At 43.2% G+C, this 11,032-nt stretch overlaps 1 protein-coding gene across 1 annotated transcript; it reads left to right on the forward strand.

Moving 5' to 3' along the window:
- Positions 1–6,061: 6,061 nt before the first annotated feature.
- LOC306655707 (sulfiredoxin-1-like) lies at positions 6,062–6,436 on the forward strand (the record flags this gene model as incomplete). The annotated part of the gene is made up of 1 exon (XM_079130352.1): positions 6,062–6,436. The coding sequence occupies one exon, from the start codon at positions 6,062–6,064 to the stop codon at positions 6,434–6,436; it is 375 nt and encodes a 124-aa protein (XP_078986478.1).
- Positions 6,437–11,032: the final 4,596 nt, after the last annotated feature.

The following is an 11,032-nucleotide window of genomic DNA, read 5'->3' on the forward strand; positions in this document are numbered from 1 at the left end:
TGCAGTCCCACTGACAATATATGATTATATCTTTACCTCTACATCCTTTTCAGTGTTTATTATTATTTGTAGGCTTGATAATTGCCATTCTGACTGGAGTGAGATGAAATGTCAGTATAGTTTTGATTTACATTTCCCTGATTGCTACAGATGTTCAACATTTTAAAATATATTTGTTAACCATTTGTATTTCTTTTGAGAAGAGTCTGTCTAGTTCTTTTGCCCATTTGTTAAGGGTTGAATGTCTTCTTTCATATGTGGAAGCCAGACCAAAATAAGGGGGGAAAAATGGGGGTGGGAATCAATGAAAATAAAAGAGAGACCAGTGGAATAAAGGAATGATATTATTGAGGGGGAGAGAAGGATGGGGAAAGGGAGAAATGTTGGAAAGAAATTGACCAAACTATTCTATGTACATGCATGAATATACCACAGCAAATCTCATTTTTATGTAGAACTATAAAGCACTAATTAAAAAAAAAAAACTATAAATAAATAGAAAAAAGACCAGTAGAGTAGAGGAAAGAGAATAGGGGGAGGGAGAATAAAAGCCAAAGGGGATGTACTGGGAACTGAATTGTAACAAATTATATTCCATGCTTTATGTGTCAAAATGAACTCCAATATTATGTATAACTATAATACACTAATAAAATGTAACAGTTAAAAAAGCAGATTTGAACAGGCATAAAGAATCATCTAAGTTAAATATAGGACAATTGAAATTGCCAAGTATGAAGCAGAAATAAAAAAGAATGAAGGAAAATGAGCCAAAGGGACCTGCGGGACACCATGAAGTGGACCAATATCACATATGAGACTCTAATAATGAGGAGAGAGGGGCTGGGGTTGTAGCTCAGTGGTGGAGCCCCACAGAGTTCTAGCCCACCTAGAACATGTGAGGCCTTGGGTTTGATCCTCAGCACCACATAAAAGTAAAATAAAGGTATTGTGTCCACCTGCAACTAAAACATACATATATACACATACACACACACACACACACATATATATATGCAACTAAAACATATATGTGTGTGTGTGTGTATATATATACACACACACATTTTTAAAAAAAAAAAAGGGAAATGGAGAGAGAAAGGGACATTATGATTGGAAAAAATAGGGACTAAAAGTGACCACTTTTGATGAACTACAAGGACCTACAAATCCAAGAATCTCAACAAACTGGAAAAAATTAAGTGTTGACAAAGATGTAGAAAAATTGGAATCCTCATGCATTGCTGATGGGAATAGAGCCGCTGGGGAAATATGCTGGTAGCTCCTCACAGAGCTAAACATGGAATTACCATAAGATTCAGCAATTCCACTGCTGGTTACATACCCCAAAGCATTGAAATTAGGGTCTCAAAGAGACACTCGTGTATGCCCACACCAATTTTTATAGCAGCATTATTCACAGTAGCCAAGGGTGAAAGCAACCCCCGTCTGTCAACAGATGAATAGTAAATAAAATTATATATCTCTATCTATCTCTTGCAAATATCAAGCTAAGTGCAATAAATCAAGCCAAAAGGGCAAATAATGTATGAGTCTACTTCTATGGAGTATTTCAAATCTATAGAAAGTAGAATGGAGGTTACTAGGGTTTGGGGATAGGGAGGAATGGGGACTTATTATTTAATGGATACAGATCTCTTATTGGAGATGAGAGAAGGGTTTTGGAAATAGAAGTGATAGTTACACAACATTGGGAATATACACTGTAAATATACTCAATGCCACTGAATCATACACTTAAAAATGGTTACAATGATGAATTTTATGTGCATTTTATTACAATAAAAAAGTAGAACAAAGATGTCTGAGTCTGATACTGAAGAAAGACATAGTAAAAGATTGAGAGGGTGTGAAAGTTGAGGGAGGAAATGTTGATGACATAAAGTGGTCAATCATGTAAAATGAAAGTGGCTTTTTTGTGGAAGGGTACCACGGACCAATTATTAAAGTCTGGTGATGACATGGTTAGTGGGGGGCTGCAGGTTGGCTAAGGACCTAAGAGGTTGAGTTAAAAAAGTTCCCCTGAGGTGCAATCAGAAACGACCTCTTTATCTCAGGGAAAAGGAGATTATCATGAAGACTCTGAGTTGAGGGCAGAGGAGACACAGGAAGCAGTCTTCACCCACCCTAGTACCTCTCGAGACCTAACCACAGTTGCCCAACCAGACCTCATAAACATCTGTTGCCCTACTTCTCTCCCACCTCCAGCAGTGAGCGTCTGATGCTTTCGCCTCTGGTGCACCATTATTGTATGTCCACTGCTCCCTGTTTCTGCATCTGTTTCCTTTCTTCATCTTTCATTGTCTCCTTACTCTGCTGACTTCTCCTGGGTTCTCTCTTTCCCTACAGTTTCAGACAGAGACTCCAGCTGTTGTAGTTATTCATTCCCTGGTTTAGCAAGTCCTGTGCCGGGCAGATCTGTCACCCCAGACGTGGACAGGGCACTAGGGAGCCTATAGATCTCTCCTTCCATCAGTTGTGGTCTGTACAGCAAGTCCAGGGGTACAAAACAAGTGTGCCTTATGCCAGAGAGATGGGCTGTGTCACTTCCCTTTCTGTGGAAGCTTGGGTTCTAAGTCATCCTGACCCCTCTGATAAACAAAGTTTAGACAAGGAGTGAGGCCTAAGCATTTATTTGAGAAGCGCAAGCCCACAGAGGTGAAGGAGTGAGAGGTGTTACTTTGTAGGCGTTCCCTTCATGAAGAAGTTGGAAGGGACCTGCTGGGTTGTCTGGCAGGCTAGTTCACACAGCATGTGAGCCTTCTCCAGAAGTTTGGAAGGAGGTTCATGGCAGAGAGTGGGAGGGATTTATCTATGCATTTCCTCCTTCTCTTGTTTCTCTTGTTCATCAGGCTAGAATTACTGCCTCACACCTCCAGATTGCACCTTGTCCTTCTTGTTAGCTCTTCAGGAAATCAGTGCTCGGGCTGGGCATGTAGCTCAGTGATAGAGCACTTGCCTAGCTTGTGCTTGGGCTCCAACACCAGAATGACAAAAACAAATAATGGCACTAACTGAAGTACCAAAGCCCAATCCCCTGCCTTACAGTGTGAAGGGTTCTTCAAATATGAAATTCATACAGTGATTTGAATGGTGGTTCCCCAATCATGTGGCCACCCAGAACCTGGGAATATGATCTTTTGTGAAAAAAGGGTCTTTGCAGATAGAAGAAGTGAAGGATCTTGAGATGACATCACCTTGAATTCAAATGGAGTCTAAAATTAATGACAAATGTCCTTATAAGAGAAAGGGAGGAGAAAGAGAGAAGTCGTGTGAAAGCAGAAGCAGAAATTGAAGTGATATTCCCACAAACCAAGCAACACCTGGAGCCACTGGACACGGAAGGACACTAGGAATGGATTCTCCCATAGAGCCTTTCAGAATGAGCATGACCCTGTCCACACCTTGCTTTCAAACTTCCAGCCTCCAGAACTGTGAGAGAATGAAATTTCATTGTCTAACCACCAAGTTTGTGCTAATTTGTTACAGTGGTCATAAGAAAACTAATAAAAGGGGGGTGACAAGGGACAGATGTCAAAAATGAAGGAGAAAAGAAAGAAAGCAGCAGAGAAAATTTGAAGTGAGCAATATAACTCACTTCGTGTTCAGTATAACTCTTCCTCCAGCTCTGGGTGGAGGCAAAAACCAGATCTAAGGCCAATGCCCTCCTTGAGGGAGGCAGATGGGAAGTGGAGCTGGAAATCACATAAGGCTGGGAGGCCCAGAGCTGTGAGATCAAAGGGAGTCACTGGTTCATTAAAAATGGATGCTGTTGTCAATGAGGATTGTGGCAGGGGATGTAAGGAGAAAAAGAAGGATAAATACACAGATGAAATGATCTAAGAGGAGGAGATGCATTCTAGTAGGCAGGGAAGGGTAGCAATGATATTTTGCAAGATCCAAATGGGCAAATGGCTTGAATTTCAGTGGACAACAATGGGAAGCTGGTGGGAGGGACTGACCTGGGTGTGGAGGACTGGGTCTTTATCCTCGTCTTTCTGTCTTCTGTGAGGGTGCTGTAAGACTGTAAGCATGCCTGTGTCAGGAGGATGTTCTGGGGATGTTTCAGTTAGGGGAAGAAGCTGAGGAAGTAGAAAGAGCTTTAAGGTAAAAGGCAGTTTGCCTTCAGTGGAATGGGGTCCTCCAGCAGCGCAATGTGAAAAAGGCAGAGGAGCGTTTAGGTTAGTCTTCACATGGAAAAAAATAGCAGCTAACTTAAACTACATTAAATATTGCAGATTATTTTTTAAAGGAACCAGGGCTAATGTCATGAATAGCCAAGAGAAATTTTCAAAGAGGGAACTAGAGTCAGAAAATCTAGGACTAAGAAGAAACCTCTCCTCTCCCATGGCACAGAAAGGTCTCCCCATGTGAGCCTATCTCATTTCCTCCATTCCCCTGCAGACCAATACCTGCCAGCTCCGGTGCTGTCCCTTACCTTTATGTTGTACCCCCATGGTGCCATGCTCCCTCGGATCTTACATGTACTATGTCACTGCCCAGCTCCTAACTGCTAATGGACTTTCTGTCTCAGCAATTTGAAACTGGGCCCCTGATGCACTATCTGACTGGCTCCATCCAGTTTGAAGATGCTTCTCCTGAGGCAACTGTCTATTGTTGATCTTATCAACTGTGGCCCAGTAGGTAATGTACCCTGGAACAAACACAGCCATCTGGACATGCTCCTTCAGTTGTCCTATGGTGTAGCAGGCTGAAAAATATTCCCCAAAGATATAGGGCTTGAATCCCCAGACACTGTGAATACTACATTTTATGGTAAAAAATGTGACTGGGTGAAGGACCTTGAGATGGGTTGGATTACCTTGGATTATCTGAATGGGTGCTAATTGAGGACATATCTCTTTACATGGAGAGGTAGGGGGAATGTTCACACACATGCACATGCACACACACACACACACACACACACACAGGAGAAGGCAATATGACAAAGGAGGCAGATTGTAGTAATATGGCCACAAACCAAGGAATGCTGGGGCCACCAGAAGCTGGAAGAAACAAGGAAGAATTTTCCCATAGAGCTTCTGAAGGGAGTTCACCTTTATCAGCATCTTGATTTTGACTCAGTGATAACTGATTTTGGACTTGTGAGTTTCAGTGCTGAGAGGACAAATGTATGTTGTTTTAAGCCTCACAGTTTTGATAATTTGTTACAGCAGTTATATGAGACTAATACAGATGCTCCTCAGCTTATGGGGAGTTTCATCCCAATAAACCTGTCATATACTGAAAATATCATAGGTCAAAAATGCATTTAATACTACAGTGTGAGTCAGGTTTCCATTATGGCAACAAAATACCTGACAAAATCAATTCAAGGAGAAAAGATTTCTTTTGATTCATGGTTTCAGTCCATAGTCACTTGGTTGGATTCCATTATTTCTGGGCTGTGGTGAGGCAGAGAGGGTGTGGTGGAGCCAGGCTGCTCACCTCATAGAGGCTAGGAAGCACAGACCGATTAATCCATTGATGAGGTCACCAGCCCTCAGGAACCAATCACCTTCTGAAGCCCTACCTCCAACACTACTGCATTAGGAGCTAAGCCTTCAACACATGAGGGACATTTCAGATCCAAACTAGGACATGCACTTCATCTGCAGAACATCGTGTCTTAGAAACACAGTACCCTAGAGTTGGGTTGTGTCCTCTGGTGCTCTCATGGCTGCCTTGGGAGTCATGGCTCATTGCTACTGTCCAGTGTTGTGGGAGAGGATCATATCCTATATCACTATCCCAAAAAAAGGTCAGAATTCAAAATTCAAAGGGCAATTTCCACTGAATGCCTGTTGCTTTTGTATCATCATAAAGTAAACAAATCTTAGGTCAAGCCATCCTAAGTCAGGGACCGTCTGTCCACATGGGGAGAAAGTAAGGGCTGTTCAAGTAACCAAACCATGGCTCTTGCAAGAAGGAAGAGCCAGGATAATTTAGGGGTACATATGGAGGAATGAAAGTTGTAAAGATTGAGGATTCGATTCAATAAGCATGTTCTAAAGCAGGCATGGTTTGATGCCCTGAAATGCAAATGCTTTCCCTTGAAAAACAAGGACGGAGATATGGTGTACTAAAGGCTACAATAAAGGTTTTAAGAGGGGGCAGGGTTGGTGCAAGCTGGGGGTTGCCCAAGGGTCCCGGGTCAAGTGGCGGTGCACACGGCAGCAGCATCCATTCCGGCTGCCACACCATGGTGCACAATGTGCCATTGAGCATGCTCATCTGGCCACTGCCCTTGGTGCTGGACCCAGCCAAGGTGCAGAGCCTAGTGGATATGATGCAGAAAGATCCGGACAGCATGTCCCCCATTGACATACTCTGGATCAAAGGGGCCCAGGGTGGCGACTACTTCTCCTTCCAGGGCTGCCACCACTACACGGTCTACCAGCAGCTACAGTGAGAGACCATCCCTGATAAGCTTGTTCAATCCACCCTCTCTGACCTGAAGGTGTACCTGGGTGCATCCATGCCAGAACTGCAGTAGCAGCCTCCTTGGCATCTGACACTCCCAAGAGCTGTCACCTTAGCTGGGGCTGGATGGGCTGGGTTAGCCCTACTTGCTTGTCTGGTAGATGACAGGTTGTTCACTGGGGTGGCTTGATTCTCTTCCAACAGGCTTGTTCACATGATGGCCTGGTCCGCAGCTGGGAAGGCCTCACAGAAGGTGCAGCAGGGATGTATGTGATTTCTTTGTGCCTAGGAGGCTGGTCTGACTCTGGCTCTGCCTTCAAAGACTGCCAGGTCTTGGACTCATGCAGAACAGTGTGGGATCCCCAGTTCCCACCTCTGAAAGTGATATCCTGGTTTTATCTTTCAAGGATTGTTGAGAAGATGAAATGAGAAAAGAGATGGATTTGGAGAGCTGCATGCTACTGGCTCCAGATTCTCAAGGACAAGGCCCTTCATTACGTTCTTCACAATATCCTGTTTTGTGATTATGTTTGGCTGCAAGTAAAGGAAAACCTAGGTTCTGGTTAACAAGGCGAGGTTTGTTTTTCTGCACAGCATGAATCCTGGAGACGAATGGCCTAAATGGTATCACTTCAACAGTGCAGTGAAGGCTTATGTCTCTGATCCTTTTGCCCTATCCTCCCTGTTTGCGACTTCATGGTGGTAAGATGACTGCTGTATCTCCAGGAATCATGTCTGTGTTTAAAGAAGAAAGGAGCTGGTAAAGAGGAAAGACCAGGCCAACTGGGCCTGTCAACTTCTACCATAAAGTAAAACCTCTTTCAGAGGCTTGGGTCCTGCCTACCCTCTCCCCTGCATATAGCTGCCTAGGTCTCCTGGGTCTGAACCAGCTATCATGACCATTCCTAGCTGCAAAGAAAAGTAAGACAGCAAGGAACAGAATTGTCATGGTTGAGTATACCAGTCATGTCCCATCTCCTGGGACTTGAACGTTGCCTTCTGAAATAAAATTGGGATGCCAGGTGAGAGGAGGAGCTGGATATTAGTTAGACTTCACTGTGAAACAAGACATCCCCATCCTTAGCAGCCCAAAATTATTTATTCATGCATAATTCTGTGGTTTGGCAACTTGGGTTGGGCAGCTCTGGTGTCCTGCCTGGAGTCCCTCATGAGGCTACTGTCAGCTGTCACCTTAGCTGGGGCTGGATGCGCTGGGTTAGCCCTACTTGCTTGTCTGGTAGATGACAGGTTGTTCACTGGGGTGGCTTGATTCTCTTCCAACAGGCTTGTTCACATGATGGCCTCCAGATTCCAAAAGAGGGACAGTAGAAGTGATGACACTTATAGAACTCTAGGTCAGGCAATGTGACGGTGTCACTTCTAAGTTCTTTTGATCAGAGTAAATCATAAGTCTTTGTCCAGAATCAAAGGATGGAAATCACTACACCTCTCCATGGGAGAAACTGCAGAGAACTTGAGGCCATTGTCCATGTATCACAAATAAGCCAGGTGTCAAATAACAATATTTCTCTCTCTCTCTCTCTCTCTCTCTCTCTCTCTCTCTCTCTCTCTCTCTCTCTCTCACACACACACACACACACACACACACACACATACACAAAGGGCCTCACCTTGCCCAGTCTTTTATCACTAAAACAATAACCTAGCCCTCAAAATCTAGGGGACGAGGTGATAAGACACGATCTGGGTCTCCAAGGGCCGGATCCACTCTAGCATAGGCTCCTTGTCAAGATGAGAGTGGCCAGATGGAACATTCCAGAGGAAGTGTACAGAGTAAGTTGGACCTTGCTCTCAATGGCCTTAGGCAACTTAGCCACTTGGCATATTCAAGCCTCAGTTTCCCCAGCTCAATAGTGAGGACAATAGCTTTCCTCATCCTTTGGGAGTCCTAGGGAATAGGATTGAAAAGGTGTAGAATGCAGTGTGGTATCCTGGATTAGATCTTGGAACAACAACAACAAGACATTAGCTGAACAACTGGAAATCTGACGATCAAGTCTGGAATTTAATTGATATACCAGTGTTGACCTCGGTTTTGGCAAATGTACTGTCATCTATGAAGCCGATTTATTGTGAAGTTGTTGGGGTGGGCTGAGTGGAAAGTGTGGGATCTCTTTGTGCTATTTCTGTACCTTTTCCATAAATTAAAGTCATTCCAAAATAAAGTTTATTTAATAAACAAAAACAACCAAAAAAAAAAAAAAGAACATAAAAACAGGTTTTAAGTGGAGATAGCATGAGAAGATTTGGGTCCTTTAGGAAGGAAGCATTGTTCTATAAAGGTAGAAATAGGGTAACTATGAACTTAGCACCCCAACAGAAATAGAAAGGGCCAGATGCCTAGCATGAGTAAGTAATGCAAGCCAGAAAACCCAGCCAGACACTTTGACATGCAAACATACACATACGCCTACACCCCATACTTAGGGCATAATGATTTTTTTAAAAAATCTCATTCTACATCATAGCCTCTGGCTGTGTCTACATGAGGCCAAAACAATTGGGCAATTCAGCAGAATCATTAATCAAACTAAAAGTTCATGGAGGTGTCATATTGAGATTTATAGGAAGAAATATATATTTGGCTTTTGTCCCTGTTCCTGGGACAGAATTCCTCAGACCCTCAGAATTTCCTAAGTGATAGAGACCTAAAGGCGAAAGGAGCATCTCTCCTCTTTCATAACAAGTGCCTCTCAAACACACTTTTGGAAAGTCCCTCCTTATGGGGGTCTGGTTGCCAGGGGAACCAGCCTTGAGGTCAGAGGATTGTAACTTTTCATCTACCTTCTCACACACACTCCTCCAGGGATGAGGGAGGGGCTGGAGATCAACTTAATCACCAGTGACCCATGATGTTATCAGTCATGCCTATGTAGCGGGCCCTCCATAAAAACCCCAAGGGACAGTGGAACATATTTCAGAGAGCTTCCAGATTGTTGAACACAGGAGGTGCCAGAGGTGGCACACTCAGAGGGGGCATGGGTGATCTGCACCCCCTTCCCATATCTTGCCCTAAGTATCTCTTCCATCTGGTGGTTCCTGGGTTGTATCTTTCTACAATAAACTAGTAATCTGGTATGTAAACTTCTAGCCTGAGCTTTGTGTGCTGTTTTAGCAAATTTTCAAATGCCTGGAGGGGGCTGTGGGAACCTCCGATTTATAACTTGTTAGTAAGAAATACAGGTGGCAACTTGGGAGCAGTCTTGTGGGACTGAGCTCTGTACCTGTGGGGTCTGTACCAACTCCAGGTAATTAAGAGTCAGAATTGAATTGAATTGTAGGATACCCAGGTGGTGTCTGCTGAGAGAAAAACACCTATGTGTTTAGGGTCCAGAAGTTCTGTCTGATTAGTAAAGATTGTTCTGTGCTTTCCCCTAGGTTAGAGGAAAAAGTATGGATTATGCACTCTGTCCCTCCTACTAATTTTGGATATGGCTAGGAATTGCACCCTGTTACAAATAAGGAAACAGGTGGGCATTCCCAGGAGTCTCAGTGCATGCCAACAGTCATGCAGCTAAGTGACAGATCAGAATTCGAATCCAGATCTGTTTGCCTCTCAAAGGCATAATTTCATCAATCTGGAGACAGAATGAATCTAGGTGTTCATTAAATCTTCTCAAGCAGTTGGCTGAGATGAAGGGGCTAAGATACTTAAAAGGAAGATGGCAGAAATTTGCTAGGAAATCCTGCACCATATTAGAGACTCCTGACTTTTCCCCATAGCCTGATTTCTTTAGGAAATCCATGGACATGCTTTGGGGAGCCATTAACTCTCAGACATTGTTTGCAAAGGCATACGTTCATTTTCTTGAAGGCAAAGGCCTTACCTCTTATCAGAGTCTCAAAATATGTTCATTTTGCCTCTCTAGACAGAGAAAACCATGCCAGGGTTTATGAGTAACCATCAATCTTTCTAAATACAATGCCAGTTGTACAGAGTCCATAGATAAAGATTGTGCTTTGGGAGAAACTTACAAAATTTACACTTATTATGCTTGTTTAATTATTGAGCTTCCACAACTTCTGTCCAGACAGTTCTGGTCACATATAAATATGATATAAATATGTAAGAGGTGCCCCCCAAAATTGCCAAGTCATTCCCAGTTATATAAAGATTTTATTAAAATTCTCTCTGTATATGAGATACTAGAGATTGAACTCAGGGGCACTCTACCACCAAGCTACATATCCAGGCCTTTTTTTTTCACTTACACACAGGGTCTTGCTAAGTTGCCCAGGTTACCCTTGAACTTGTGATCCTCTTGCCTCAGCTTCCTAAGTTGCTGAAATAACAGGTGTTTGCCACTGTGTCCAACTTCATTAAAATTCTTTAAAGCTTTTTGTCCACATGCCCTACATTTCACTGAAACTTTCCAAACCATGTGATCCCTTCTCAGTGAAGTGGCAAAAGTTAATTAGCAGGGTGACCTCATATTTACTAGAGAAGTATATGTAGGTAGGGGAGAGAATGCCTGAATCAGGAAAGGCATGGATTTCCTCCTTATGCACTTGTTCTGCCAAAATGCACCTGTGTTAGTCTGAATTCTCCAGAGTAACATTACCA

The sequence above is a fragment of the Sciurus vulgaris genome (genome assembly GCF_902686455.1).
Source record: "Sciurus vulgaris genome assembly, chromosome: 3".
Classification (NCBI taxonomy): Eukaryota; Metazoa; Chordata; class Mammalia; order Rodentia; family Sciuridae; genus Sciurus; species Sciurus vulgaris.